The 16,257-nt window shown below is 35.4% G+C and overlaps 1 protein-coding gene across 1 annotated transcript in view; it reads right to left on the reverse strand.

Moving 5' to 3' along the window:
• The window catches only part of BDP1 (B double prime 1, subunit of RNA polymerase III transcription initiation factor IIIB), an 88,735-nt gene that overhangs the window by 62,380 nt on the left and 10,098 nt on the right, over positions 1–16,257 (reverse strand). Inside the window, exons 3-7 of the mRNA XM_036764355.1 lie at positions 11,805–11,914; positions 10,635–10,694; positions 5,580–5,711; positions 3,901–4,034; positions 765–859 (exon numbers count right to left, since the gene is read on the reverse strand). Coding sequence (XP_036620250.1) covers positions 765–859; positions 3,901–4,034; positions 5,580–5,711; positions 10,635–10,694; positions 11,805–11,914 — 531 coding nt within the window. The remainder of the gene's footprint in view (positions 1–764; positions 860–3,900; positions 4,035–5,579; positions 5,712–10,634; positions 10,695–11,804; positions 11,915–16,257) is intronic.

Consider the following 16,257-nt stretch of genomic DNA (forward strand, 5'->3'; position numbering starts at 1 on the left):
AGGGGAAGTCAAACAGTCAACTCAAAAGGCTAGAATCTTCCCAAAAATTACCACAAATATCATGGCAATGAACCCTATGCTGGCTTTAGAGAAATAGTAGTGACAACAGATACAAGGGCACTAGCTCTCTCCTCCAGAATTAGAAGTGATGCTATGGCTGGCCTCGGTGACTCAGGGTGATAGATAACAGCAGAGATGACTGAACAGGGACCAAGCCCCAGAATTTTGTGGAAAGGGTCTAAGCAGACTCTCAACTATTCATCTACTGCAAAATATAAACATAAAAATTCATGCTGAAAGACAGAGGGGAATAATGAAAACTCTAGGGGACACAGAATGAGGAAACTTGGCTTTGAATGCCACTTGTCACTTCCTCATTTTGTTACTATGGACAACTCATTTAATCTCTCTGAGCTCCAATTGTCTCATATGCAAAAAAGTAGAAGTAGTTAACTGCAGTACTTAGCTCACAACGCTGTTGTGACATTCAAAGGAGACAAAATTAAAGTGCCATCTCAATGCCAACTATTATATTATTAAGTGATAATGCTATATAAATGTTATCAACTAAACTTGTTTACATAATATATATTTTAAAGGTTGATAAACATACTTTTCATATAACAGAGAGCAGATGTAAAAGTAATGAAATTAAACAAAAAAAAAACAAAAAACAAAGATTAATAGGAAGACATGCTAAGTACTTTCTGGCTCCTTTCCCGATTACCCCCCCCGCCCCCCCCAAAGCTTACATTTATTTTTACCTTAATTTCTATTCTTGCTCTGTGAGGAAAAAGTTGGCCAATCATGGAAAAGTCAGTTCCTACCATGCTGATGGCTAAAAAGAACATGTCTGTTTCTGTTAAAATAAAATTTCAGAAAAATTTCAAATTAACTTCAATATCTGAAAGTAGAGAAGTTATAAATAATAAATATGTATACAATATTAGTATATTTATATAAATTTAGATAATGCTTTGTTTAATGTTTTCTGTCTCAAGTTCATAATATCAGTGATCACAGAAAGTAGATGACACAAAATAAAAATCATATACAAGCATATGTGATTTTACAGAACATTCATAAATAAAACTGAAAAAGATTTCCAATATGTCACTACACTGGAATAAGTTTAAATACAACTTAAAGTAAAGATAGTAACCAAGCAAGAAATATATAGAACTTAATATGAAGTCAACTACAAGATAATTTTTGCAGAAATAAAGGAAAACTAAACAATTCCTTAGTTAAGCAAAGCCAATATATTAAAAATTAAAGATGATAAAATCTAATGAGCACTTAGTAAATGCAAGGCATTGTGCTAAGTGTCAGTATATAAAGATTTAAAACAAAAAAACAAAGCCAAAAAGCTGTTCCTGCCCTACAGGAGGATTCTTCTAGGTCATGTTACGTGACCTAAATCTTAAATAAAGCCAGGGATTCTAAAAGGTAAGGGTAAAAAGGGAGAGCATTCCAGGCAGTGGGTAAAGTCTGTGTGAAGGCACAAAGATAAAGGATGAAATGTCTTGGACAGGAAAAAACAAGTGAGCCAAACTGGCTCAAATATACAGGACATGGTGAGGAGTAATGAGAAGTCAATCTTGAAACACTGGCTAGAGTCAGATTATAAAGAATTTTAAATGACAAAATTTGTCTCTTATCCTAGAGGAAATTGTAAGACACTGGAGTTTCCTAAGAAAAGCTGTGATATGGTCACACTTGTGCTTTAGGAATATTTTAGTGGCTATGTGGCAACTGGAGAGGGAAGAGATAGGTAGCAGCGATACTAAACAGGTAGAGAACTTGAACTAGAGTAGCTGTGGTGTTAATGGAGAGAAAGGGACAAAAACAAGATCTGGGCAAATCTTGCCCAAATGGAAGGGGAAATCATTTCCAAATTTAAAATTATACCATAAGGACATAATTATCAAAACTAAATTTTATGGAATTTTAAAAAAGAGGTCAGTGAAACATGTTTAAAATAGTAAGATTGTAAGTTTCTCCATTAGACTATAAGCATGGACTGTCTTTCACCTTTCTTTGTATCACGAGTTCTTAGCACAGTGCCTGGCATATAGTAGGCATTTAATAAATGCTTGTTGAATGATTACTAAGCTAAAACCAGGTGCATACAGTAGTCTAACATTTGTCCCTCCAACTTTGGCTGAATAATAATCTACCCAGTGTTTTGTGACCTAGATACAGCAAAATCTCACAATAATAAATAGACCAGTGATAGAAATATTTCTTAAAAATTAAAGGACAAGGGATATTGATATGCTTTACAAGGAAAACGAGTAAATTCTTAATAAACCATGACTTGAAAAAAATTATAGGAGATAAATATGCTGAAATGATTCACAGAAACACAAAAATAAAAGTTTTTTTTACCACAAAAAGAAGTTCATCCAGAAGTTCCCTGGAACAAAACTGGGGGGAGAAGTATGATAAACATCTAACATACAAAATCAGAGTAAAAGTCATTTTTTCCAATTAAAATGTGGTCAAAAGATATGAAGAGCCAATTATAGGAAAAAAGCCCACAATATCAAAAATCACAAGAAATCTCCAAATCCTGTTAAGTGGGCCAACAATTCTGGGCAGCAATTTGGAATTACGCTAAGAAAGCATACGCTTTGACCTAGATATCTAAAAATAGGCATATTGCCGAAAGGATTGAAAAACCCCATCTACACCAAAACATTAATAGCAGTACTTTTTGTCACAGAAAAGAACTGGAAATGAAGCAAATACCTGTTATGGAGCAAGGGGAAAAATGACTATCAAACTGTGGTATGTAAATAAAACAGAATAATACTGAACTGTAAGAAATAATGACCATAAAGAACGTAAACATTTCTATGAATTGATACAAACTGAAGTACACTGCCTGAATTATAATACAGAGTTAGCTGGGTAGCGCAGTAAGTTATTAATTCATCAGCATCTGTAAAATACACACACACACACACACACACACACACACACACACACACACGGTTGCTACAGATAAATAATGATTTGGGACCAGAATTAAATCACATCTGGATTACAGTGATAAAACTGCACCACCTTTTCTTAAATTGTCCCTACCAAAAAAACCCCTCTTTTTAGCATCAATATTCTCCCAGTGGAGGAAGTAAATTAAAGAACACAACTACACAGAAAAAAATCAATATTACAGCGATCCAAAGGGTCATGGAGAGACATAGTAAATATGAGTAGGCTGCAGCATATTAACTAGTGATTACTTAAACAGAACAAATCAAGTAAAAAGTATATGAAGAACAATATCATAAAACGTATCTAAAAAACAAAAACAAGCATAACATGCAATGGGAATACATTAGAACCTTTCCCAAAAAATAAAAGAGTGAAATAAGGATGCCCATTGTCCTCACGGTTATTTGACATAGTTCTGGAAATGCCAACAAAAGCAATATGAGAAGAAAGAGAAGGGAAAAAAACGAAAGGTTTTAGATAGGCAAAGAGGAAATAAAACTATCCTATTGGGCTGATATGGTTTAATTAGTGCCTGAAGCATATTAGCTTATTTTAAGGTATTCCATTCTACAATAATAAACAATGGTGAAATGGAAAACAGATTATTCCTAACTTACAAGTATAAATTTTAATTAGGGAAGTTGAAGTGAAGAATTATGTGAAGAATTTAAACAATCCCATCAAAAACAAAACTACAAAAAGTAAAACACAATAATAATTTAACAAATGATTACCAAAAAACTCCACAAAAGAGTTAGATATTTACCGCAGTGCTATCCTTACTCTCGTTATTAATTAAATCTTATAATCTCTTATAATCCGAACTTACATGGTTAGATATCACATTGAGAATTGTTTCACATAAGCCTCCATCAACTGAAATGCGACAATGATTACCTTTATTGGACCATGGTTTAGAGTAATAATTTTTCCTAAAGCTGGAATATGTAGTTGTGGAACCTCTTTCAAAAATGGGATCATTTTCTTCAACAACACATGGGCCTTTTGTCCTTAAAACTTCTACTGTTAAACTGAAAGAAAAAGAATTTTGAAAGACATGAAGAATACAATACCTAAAAATGAGGTTACATTTTTTAATTACTATGACAGATTCATGCATAAAAGCATTTGTGTTTCCTTAAATTTGACTGCAATTTTTATTTTTTTATATTTATTCTCCTTATAGTTATTATGCATACCCTAACACATGACAAAGTTGTCTCACTTGTTAGTAGTATATATGAGTAAAGATTGCTTCATACATTGTATGTGTATATCTAGGGTCTACCACAGTCCTAGTATACAGTAGGCATTTAATATTTGGTGATATTAACATAGTTAAAAGAGATGCAGTAGGGGTCAGCTAGGTGACACAGTGAGTAGAGCACCGGTCCTGGAGTCAGGAGGACCTGAGTTCAAATCCGGTCTCAGGCACTTGACACACTTACTAGCTGCGTGACCTTGGGCAAGTCACTTAACCCCAATTGCCCTGCCTTCTCCCCTAAAAAAAAAAGAGAGAGAGAGATGCAGTAGTTTATATTATATTAACTACAAGAATAATCTGCAAAATACTTCAGATTTCAGGCAAAAGAAAAAATTATATTGCAAGAATCCATCATCATTTAACATATCATTCTCCACACACACACACACACACACACACACAGTGCTGCTACAATGCAGGAAACACTGTTCACATAGCAATGTAAGTTTAAAAAAATAGTGCTATACAAGACCCTTGTGGTCAATAAATTTGTACTTTTAAGGATACTTTAAAATTTATTGGCACCTCATTTAATTCTTAGAAAACAATAGTCAAACATTTATCACTGTGAATAATTATCAAAGTATTATGATTTTGTATTGCATTTTTATTTCATCTGTTGTTTTTCTTTTTTTTTTACTATAGCAAGGCAAATGAAATATCACCATAAACAAAAAAAAGGTAAATTTCAAGATGCCAAAATTACAGTAAGTTATTGTTAAACTTAAGAGTGTAAACAAAAGAAAATTAAGGTCACTGAATAGATTTCCCTCCAAAATCATAAAATGTGTATGATGCTCATTCACTTGTAAGGTTCATTAAAAGTGAATCTTTTGAAATTTCAATCACTTCAACTGACTGGATATACAGAGGCAATGAGGTCAAGTTTTTGAGTTCTGCTCCCCTCAAGGCAAGCAAACACAAAAATATTCTGTTCCATAGCCATAAACCACACCCTAATACTGCAGTAACTAATCATGCAAATCTCCCTTCCTAATGACAAGACCAAACAGGATATGAACAGCTCAGCATAAATCTAACACCACTACACTAAGGCAAAAAAAAAAGAAAACCAACTAGATGGCCGATTAGTAACGTCATCTTCATGTATAAAAGACAACACAGTTAAAATTATCAAAATGATATATAAATATATCACAGTTGATACCAATAGCATGTGTACAAACTACACATTATGTAGATGAAAAAGCTGGAACACAATGAGGTTAAGTGACAGTGGCCCACAATGATTTGCCTAACTGGGTATAATTTCTCCTCTATTCCAAGAACACCAATTTTTCTCTTTCTTTACCTTTCTTCATCCAGAATAATAGAGCCATCTTCTGCCACTTTAACACGAGGAACAAGTAAAGGGCCATCGTTGCTCTCTTCCTCCATTTCTTCAACATCATCTTCGGCATCAGGAATATTTTTCTCTTCTTGACTAAAATATCCCCAAAGTAAAAATAGTTTAACTTAATTGTGGAAATACTATTTTTTGATCAGTATGAACTTATAAAAATTATTAGTAATATCACCTTCTAGATGATATTGCTAGAAAAATTAAAAGTGCAATATATTTCTAAGAACATGGCTTATAAAATATCCTCATGTTGTACTATGGTTAAACTTAGCCAGACAAGTGTTTTCCCAGAGGAAAAAGACAATTTGTCCTTTATGTGCAGTCTGAACAGAAGTACAACTGTGAACTACCCTAGTAACTGTGAAATTAACACAAGATGATTTTCTAAATAGGGAGTGGGAATAGTAGGTGAGTTAAGGTGAGTTAAGGGTGTCAGGATATCAGGAAACTGCACAGCGTGTTGGATGAGCTCCAGGAAAATAGACACATAATGCACCATTGGCAGAACTGTGAAGTGGTCCAGCCATTCTGGAAACCAATTTGTAACGTAGCCCCAGAAATCACTAAATTATGCTAACTTTTAGAATCAGCAATACCACTACTACTAGACAGTATCCCAGAGACATTAAATAAAGAATAAAAAGACCGATATGTACAAAAATATTCACTGCAGTGATTTCTACAGTGTAAAAGAGCTGGAAACTAAAGGGGTGTCCATCAATTGGGGAATGGCTGAAAAAGTTATGTTATATGAATTAATGGAATTACTACTAGACCCTAAGAAATGGCAAAAGGCCAATTCAAAGAAATCAGAGATTAAAACTGATACAGAGCGAAGTGAGCAAAACCAGAAAACAATTTATTCAATAATAATAATATTAAGACAAACAACTTTGAAAGACTAGACTCTGTTCAATGCAATGACCAACTATGATTCCAGTATGACTCATGATGAAGCATACCTCCTCTGACAGAGATATATTCTAAAGGTGCAGAAAGAGACATACATTCTTCTATATGTGGTCACTGTGTATATCCATTTTGTCTGATTATGCTTATTTATTAAGAGGTTTTTTTCTTCCTCTCATATTTTTAGGTGGAAGGAAGGGTGAGGAGAAAGGCATGATTAGCAATGAGGATGCCAATAAAAAAGGGGCCACTGAAACATTTTTAACAGTGCACAGAAGAGAACAAAAGAATGTTGAGAAGAAAGCACAAATGAGGTAGTTTTGAAAGTAATGTGTGGAAAACAACTAAAAAAAATTGAGATGGAGATTCACGGTTTCATATATAATCCTTTTTTGTGTCCTGTTGTGTATGAAAATGCTGGGGATTGCTGACATGTAATTTCAAATTTTAAAACAAAATTTAAAAAAGAAAGAAAAGAAATGAGATCTCCCAATAGTTCAGTCCACAATTATCTCTGCTTAAATGAAAAAATCTCCATTAGTCCTAAAGACCTTAACATGTTACAGCAATGACAGAATTTTAAAGTCTATGACAATGGACCATATATGCTTTAGCAGGCACTAACATGCTAGAAAAGCATGGGCCCACTGACAAATTATTTCCATCACCTGAGGACCAAACTACCTAAGTTCAGACACATCACCCAGGTGATAAATGCTTTTGGCCACAGCAATTTTCAAAAGCTCTATTTCAAATTATTGAAAGGTTGTGATTTAAATCAGTGGAAAGAGTATTCATACTGATGAAATCATAGATCCTTGAAATAGGGAAGTATAAGAGTGAATAGAACCAGTAACTCTTGTGCTATGACTTGCTGCTGTATCTTTTGGGATGACTGTTTAGGAATTAGCTACCAAAAGTCAATACAGAAATAAGGGCTAAAAAGCCAATGCAGGATAAACCTTGAAAAGCACTTTATGAACCTGCACAGAAAAAATCTGCTGTTAATCACTCAATACTCCATCTTTTAATTCCCAAAATACCCTAAAATAAGAGCTTTAGTATGAGCTAAATCTTAAATGCAAAAACATATAAATGGTTTTCCCATATTAATTTAAGTGAATTATTATATTTGTTAATGATTCCATTAAGTAGAATACAACCAACAACACTTGACTTTGATAGTACTAAAATAATTCTTTTTAAAAGTATATATAGAGGAAAGGGGCGGAGCCAAGATGGCAGATGGAAAGCAGGGACTTGCCTAAAGCTCTCCACCAGGACCCTCCAAACATCTATAAAAATGGCTCTGAACAATTTCTAGAACAGCAGAACCCACGAAATAGCAGAGGGAAGCAGGGCTCCAGCCCAGGAAAGCCTGGATGGTCACTGGGTAAGGTCTATCGCATGGAGCTAGGACCAGAGTGGAGCAGGGCCCAGTGAGGGCTGCGCCCGGACCAACCAAACCAGGAGCCAGGCAGAATAGGCCCTAGTGCCCTGAATCAGTGACCTGTGGCAGTTACCAGACTTCTCAACCCACAAACACCAAAGACAACAGAAAAGGTTAGTGGGAAAAGCTGCGGGGACAGAGTGAAAGGAGTTAGTGGTTAGGCCACCGCCCTGGGGGCAGCGGAGGTGGTGCAGCTCTGAGGACAGCACTACAGCTGCAGTTGTTTCCAGCCCCAGCCCACCTAGTGGGAGGAAATAAGTGAAGGATCAGAGCAGAGCCTGCTTAAGATCTGAGTCAGGTCCTGGTTGGCGGTTCTTGGGGGAGAAGGAGTGCTGCTGTGGCAGAGCCTGCTGTGTAGAACTAGCTCTGAAAACAAGAGGCCAGCCCCTCAAGCTTGGGACAAAGTAGTCTCGTCTCTACAAGCAGTCATACCCCAACGAAAAACTCAAGGGTCAAGTAATTGGCTGGGAACATGGCCAGGCAGCAAAAATGGACTCAGATTCAGACTCAGACTTTGGAATCTTTCTTTGGTGACAAAGAAGACCAAAACATACAGCCAGAAGTCAACAAAGTCAAAGAGCCTACATCAAAAGCCTCCAAGAAAAACATGAACTGGTCTCAGGCCATGGAAGAGCTCAAAAAGGAGTTGGAAAAGCAAGTTAGAGAGGCAGAGGAAAAACTGGGAAGAGAAATGGCAGTGATGCAAGAAAACCATAAAAAACACATCAATGACTTGCTAAAGGAGACCCAAAAAGATACTGAAGAAAATAACACCTTAAAAAATAGACTAAATCAAATGGCAAAAGAGCTCCAAAAAGCCAATGAGAAGAATGCCTTGAAAGGCAGAATTAGCCAAATGGAAAAGGAGGCCCAAAAGACCACTGAAGAAAATACTACTTTAAAAATTAGATTGGAGCAAGTAGAAGCTAGTGACTTTATGAGAAATCAAGATATTATAAAACAGAAGCAAAGGAATGAAAAAGTAGAAGACAATGTGAAATACCTCACTGGAAAAACCACTGACTTGGAAAATAGATTCAGGAGAGATAATTTAAAAATTATTGGACTGCCTGAAAGCCATGATCAAAAAAAGAGTCTAGATATTATCTTTCAAGAAATTATCAAGGAGAACTGCCCTGATATTCTAGAGCCAGAGGGTAAAATAGAAATTGAAAGAAACCACCGACCACCTCCTGAAAAAGATCTCAAAAAGAAAACTCCTAGGAATATTGTTGCCAAATTCCAGAGCTCCCAGATCAAGGAGAAAATACTGCAAGCAGCCAGAAAGAAACAATTTGAGTATTGTGGAAACACAATCAGGATAACACAAGATCTAGCAGCTTCTAACTTAAGGTATTGAAGGGCTTGGAATATGATATTCCAGAGGTCCATGGAGCTAGGATTAAAACCAAGAATCACCTACCCAGCAAAACTGAGTATCATGCTCCAAGGCAAAATTGGATTTTCAATAAAATAGAGGACTTTCAAGCTTTCTCAGTGAAAAGACCAGAGCTGAATAGAAAATCTGACTTTCAAACACAAGAATCAAGAGAAGCATGAAAAGGTAAACAAGAAAGAGAAATCATAAGGGACTTACTAAAGCTGAACTGTTTTGTTTACATTCTTATATGGAAAGATGATGTGTATAATTCATGAGACCTCAGTATTAGGGTAGATGAAGGGAATATATATATATATAATATATAGACAGAGCACACAGGGTAAGTTGAATATGAAGGGATGATATCTAAAAAAATAAAATCAAATTAAGGGATGAGAGAGGAATATGTTGAGAGAGGGAGAAAGGGAGAGATAGAACAGGGTAAATTATCTCGCATAAAAGTGGCAAGTAAAAGCAGTTCTGTTGGGAGGGAAGAGGGGGCAGGTGAGGGGGAATGAGTGAATATTGCTCTCATCAGATTTGACCTGAGGATGGAATACCATACACACTCAATTGGGTATCTAACCCCACAGGAAAGAATGAGGAAGAAGACAAAAAAGGGGGAATGATAGAAGGGAGGGCAGATTGGTGGGGGGGGAGGTAATCAAAAGCAAACACTTTTGAAAAGGGACAAGGTCAAGGGAGAAAATTGGATAAAGGGGGATAGGATAAGAAGGAGCAAAATATAGTTAGTCTTTCACAACATGAGTATTGTAGAAGGGTTTTGCATAATGATACACATCTGGCCTATGTTGAATTTCTTGCCTTTTTAGGGAGGGTAGGGGTGGGGAGGGAAGAAGGGAGAGAATTTGGAACTCAAAGTTTTAAAAGCAGATGTTCAAAAAAAAAGTTTTTGCATGCGACTAGGAAATGAGATATACAGGCAATGGAGCATAAAAATATATCTTGCCCTACAATAAAGTAAGGGAAAAAGGGACAGGCGTGAATGTGGTGACAGAAGGGAGGGCTGCCTGGGGACTGGGGGAATCAGAATATATGCCATCTTGGAGTGGGGGGGAGGGCAGAAATGGGGAGAAAATTTATAACTCAAACTCTTGTGAAAATTAATGCTGAAAACTAAAAATATTAAGTACATAAATAATGATAAAAATGATTTAACTTAAAAAAGAATATAGAGGATATAAACTGTTAAAAAAAAAAGTATATATAACAGAAACTTTCACAATTAGAAACAGAAGCTTACTCTTTGGTTTGCACTGGTGGTGTAGATTTTTCAGTTTTTGCTTCTTGTTCCAAAGAAGATCTATTAAACAATATAATAACACAACACAATTTGAATACACAATTATTACTTCTAATTTCTTCTTTAAAAACCTGTTTAATAGAGCAACTTTAAGTCACCTGTCAAATCTGTCAATGAAAAAGATACAGTGATACTTCTGTCAATGAACAGAATGAGTCCCAATGACATGCTTTTTCAGATACTTTGTTATCAGAAAATGATCTGTAGGAAACGTAGAGGTATGATCCAGGAGACTTTCAGTAATTCTTTCCCTGCTTCAAAGGCAGGCTGGGATTCACTTGCCTTCTCAGTAAGTACTCCAGACTCTGTCAATACAGTGCAAGCCAGTCATATGCTGGTTGCATATGCCATTGTCTTAGAGTGATCCTTCCTGACCACCAAAGTCATGGCTCTCTGATGCCCCAAAATATGATCTCCCTCTCAGCTATACCCTTGTTCCTTACCACCAGCAAGAAGTTTCAAACTGAGATCATATCACTCAGGCCAGCTTTGTTAAAAAGAGCTTTGTTCCCAGAAGAAGTATCACTGCATTTAATTATTGCAGGGCCAGTTTTAATGAAGTATCCATTATTTCATATTCAAGCTTAAAAATAAAGTTTTGGCACACAATTATATGCTGGTTTATAAATTATGAAGGGCTTTCCTCACAACTATGTGAAGTACATGTTCCCTATATTAATGTGACCATTTTAAAGATAAGAAAAGTGAGTCATGGAATAGTTAAGGGATTTGCCTATAATCCTTTTCTTTAGTTAACAAGAAACTAGACCCTTGGTTACTAAAGAATGGGGTCAAACTTGGTTTTATAGAGTACCTCATGAGAATTAATAAAACCAGACAAACACTTTCAATCTGAAAGAGATGAAGATTTGCTATAATTCTGTTCCTTTATAGTCAGGCACCACTAGCTAGCCTCCCCCCAAAAGTTAATTACTAAAACTTCTGTTTTTCCTTCATAACAATCTAAGTGAAAGAACTTAAACATGCTATAAAGACATGCCAAGGAACTTGAGACCTTAAGTTGGGGAAATCTTAAACAAATTCCTAGAAATAATGTTTAGATCATTAAAACAAATCAATGAAAATAAAAAAACAAGTAATTAGACTTACTTCATGGGATTGCTGTCCGGCAGGTAATATATTAAGTCTCTCATAGTCATTTTAGAACGGTCTGGTGGCATTTGGCTTTCATTTCCGGCATATTTGTTTTTCCCTTGCTTCTACATATACACACAATTATTTAATATTATTTTATATATACAAATCTAAGGCATGCTGAAACACAGAATAGTAACCTAGTCATTATCTACTACTTTCTCGACTGAAATTTCCTTAGTAATATCCCATCCCATATTTTAAGGAAAACATTTTCAATACTGAATATAAAAAGATGAAACCTTCTAAGAAGTCATGCATTAATTAAATTAAGTTAGGGTAAAAACAGCTCATTTTTATATAGCATCTAGGTGGTGCAATGGATAGAGTGCCAGGCTTGAAGCCAGAAGACATCTTCCTGAGCTTAAATCTGGCCTCAGACACTCACTAGCTGTGTGACCCTGAGCAAGTCACTTAACCCTGTTTGTTTCCTCATCAGTAAAATCATCAGTTTCCTCATCTGTAAAATGAGCTGGAGAAGGAAATGGCTAACCACTTCAGTACCTTCACCAAGAAAACCCCAAAAAGGATTGGTCATGAAGAGCTGGACACAACTGAAAAGACTCAACAAAATTGAAATTTACAAAGTACTTCCTTCACAATAGCCTTGTGAGAGTAGTAGTACAAGTATTAATGTCCTCATTTTACAGAAAAGAAACTGAATAAAAAACACTGTAACAGGGATAAGAACTGCAATTCATTACATATAATATGTAATAAATTCAAAATGAATTAATAATCTAAATATGAGGAATGCATTAAAAAAATTTAGAAGATGATAGGATGTTATATAATTTCAGAACTATAAAGATGTTTTTAAATATTCAAATATTAAAAATTAAATTAAAGGAGACAAAACAGATTGGTTCAATTAAATAAAAAATAATTTGCATATAGCAACAAGCAATATGCCCAGGATAAAGAACTGGAGAATGTTTTATTTTATATATATTTTTCATAAGTCTAACTGTGGAACTGTTAAAACTCTAAAAATCAGAGAAATTCATAACTCGTAAGTTGAGATTTGAAAGTAACCTTAAAGGTCATCTAGTTCAACCCCCTCATTTTTCAGGTGAAGGACAGAGAGGAGGGAGGGAGGGAAGGAGTGGCTTACTCAGGGTCACAAGGCAGGAAGCAATAGCGCTGAGATTTAAACTCAGGGCCTCGATAACTTAAATTTGAATGCTCTTTTTAACACGTCATGCTACCTCTCAAATTAAATCTGGAAATACATGACATTTAAATTGGCAAAGATAAATAAAATTCAATGTTATCAGGATGCATAGAAACAGGCACACTATTAAAAGGTTGGTCAAGCTGTGAATTGATGTGATGTTTTCTGAAAGCACGATGACAATTAAAAGAGGCACCCATTATGCAAGTGGATGGAAAGCTGGTCTCAAAGCCAAGAAATCTGCCTCTGATAACTGCAGGCTATGTGATTCTGGACAAGTGAGTTAAGCTTTCAGTGCTCTAAGCAACTCTCCTAGCCTCTAACCTGAAAGTGCCAACATGTACTGTAGAGGGGCTCCTCATTCAGGAGTTCCTTGAAGCATTGAAATTACAGTTCTAGTACCCATCTCTACCCCTATAGTAAGAGTGATAGACTTGCTTATACCCCTGGACATGATAAATATCACTACTCAGGACTATGTAAGAATATTATAGACAGGAAAAAAAAAATCTCTCTTTATAAAAATACTTTCACAGGTATATCTGCATGGTTCCAAAGTTAAATTTTCTATTTAAATCTAAACTTGGTCTAATTAAATTTGCTCTTATTTTGTACACATATGCTTATAGCAAAGCAAAATACATTGTGATTTTTGTGCTCTCTGTTCAAATGTATTCCATCTCTAAGATTTTAAGGTTAAGTTGGGTGACAAAGGAAATGACTTCTCATTTAACACCAATGTGGAATTCCTTCAATTACAGGAGCTTACCAGGTCAGCATTCTCAGCAAAATCAAGTTATAAACTGACACCAGGTTTCTTTTCTAGCTGTATGGAATGGAGGATGGGGCAGGAGAGAACTTGGGAGTCAAAAAAATCTACCCCTCCCCTCAATGGGCTCCAATCAAAATAGAAGTTCTTAGGATAAAAATCATGTGACTAGGTCCCCTTTGATCCAGAAATGATTTGTTCCTTAAAAGGCGGGAATCTCTGACTTTAAGAACTGGCTTCAAAAACACAAAGTACAGGGTGGCCTCCTACCTTCAAGAGGAAAAACTAAAAACTGGGGACCTATACTGACTGAAAATAGTAGGCAGAACTTTTAAAATCCAGATCTTTTCAGGAACTTTTCTCTGGATTCTTTTTTTCTTCCTATTCAACTGAGGAGCCACAATCCAGGCCCTGTAGTTCCCTTTCTCTACCTAGCACACTGGGGAGTAGAGGTGTCTTCCTTCTGCTCTACCTCTTCACTCTTTTTCTAGTGGTCACAGGAACAAAAGTTCTTGGCTTTTTCAATCCTGTCTGTTCTACCTGGTAAGCTGGGATGTCTTCCTTTCACAAAAACTGTATTTCCCACTGTATATACCCTTGCCCATACCCCTCCTCCCTTATAATGAATAAAAAAAGAAAAATAAGTTTCAGAAAACTAACCAACATCTTAAAAAAGTCTGATATGTAGTGTTCCGCAACCATAGGACCCCCACCCCATTCAAAGAAGCAGGGGATTGAGGGGCATCTTCTCTTATCTCTTCTTTGAGGTCAAGCTTGTCCATTATAAGTTCACATTTGATTGTTTTGTTGTTCTTTCCATTTACATTGATGTAGTCATTGCATATATAGTTTCCTGGTTCTGCTTGCTTGACTTTGCATCAGTTCATATTAGTCTTTCCATGCTCCTCATTTCTTATAGTATAGTAATATTCCATTACATTCATGTACCACAATTTATTTAGCTATTCCCTAGTCCTTTGCTATGACGAACAGTGTTGCTATAAATATTTTGGCATATGTGAAGACTTTCCATTTGTCCTGATCTCCTTTGGGTATATGCCTTGGAGTATAATCTCTGGGTCAAAGGAAATGTAGTACATTTTAGTCACTTTATCTGCACCACTCTAAATTGCTATCCAGAATAGCTAGAGAGAAGCTCACAGCCCTATCACTCCATGTTCAGGGTTTCCAGTGTGCCTGTCTTTCTACAAGCCCTCCAATACTGACTAAGCCCATCTTTTGTCATCTTGACCAATTTACTGGGTGTGAACTGAAACCTCTAAGTTGTTTTGGTTTGCATTTCTCTCATTATTAGTGATTTGGAGTATTCTTTCATAGTGTTGCTACTAGTTTGCAATTCTTCTGAGAACAGTTTGCTCAAATCCTTTGACTACTTATCTAGTAATGAATGGCTTTTGGTCTTTTATGTATGTGTATACTCTATATGTAATTTTGGATATTAGACCCTTACCAAAGATATTTCACAGACTTTCCACAGAAAACCACTTCCCTTATTATCCTAGTTGTATTAATTTTGTTCAAGCAAAATCTTTTCAATTTAATGCCTCTATTCCTGGCTTGATACTGAACTCACCCTTAGTGGTAGCTATGGAAGGTTTATGATGATTATCTCGTCTTCTAAATTTTTATGGCATGACCATTAATATTCAGGTTATGTGCACATTTTTAATTTACTATGGAATATAGTATAAGAGGTTGCTCTAAATGTAATTTCTAACATGTTTTCCAGTTTTTCTAGCAGTTCTCAAGTGAATTCTTTCCTAGGTAATTTATGTTTTGGAGTTTATAAAATACTGGTTTTCTGAGTTCAATTATTTCTGATTCTTTCTTGTCTATTCTATTGCTCTATTTTTTGATTTTTTTAACCAGTACCAAATCATTTTGGTGATTTTTGCTTTACAATACAGCTTGAGGTATAGAAGTGCTTTTCTTGTTCATTTCTACCTCTTTTCATTAATTCTGTAGCTCTGTTAAATCTTTTGTTCCTACAAATGAATTTTATTATATCTAACTCTGTAAAGTGTCCCTTCAGCAGTCTGAATGAGAGAGAACTTTATTAAACTAATTGTATGTTAACTTCGGTAGCATTGTCATTTTTTATTTATGTTAGCTTGGTGCGGTCAGGAACACAGAGCTTTCCTCCAATTATTTAAGTTGTTCTTTATTTAAGTCATGTTTTATAATAACATCTACATAAGTATTGAATGTGCTGAGCAGACTGATTACCAGATCTGATACATTTTGCATTTATTTTGAATGAAATATTCCTTTCTAATATTGCCTCTTAGACTTCATATTAGTACATAAAAATGCTGCTTATTTTGTTGCCTGCACATTTAATGAATTGTTACTTTTCTCAACTGATTTCTTTTCTGATTCCTTAGGATTTTCTTAGTGAACCATTATAACATCGGTAAAGAGTGACAGTTTTGTCTTCTCTTTAT

The sequence above is a fragment of the Trichosurus vulpecula genome, chromosome 1 (assembly GCF_011100635.1).
Source record: "Trichosurus vulpecula isolate mTriVul1 chromosome 1, mTriVul1.pri, whole genome shotgun sequence".
Classification (NCBI taxonomy): domain Eukaryota; kingdom Metazoa; phylum Chordata; class Mammalia; order Diprotodontia; family Phalangeridae; genus Trichosurus; species Trichosurus vulpecula.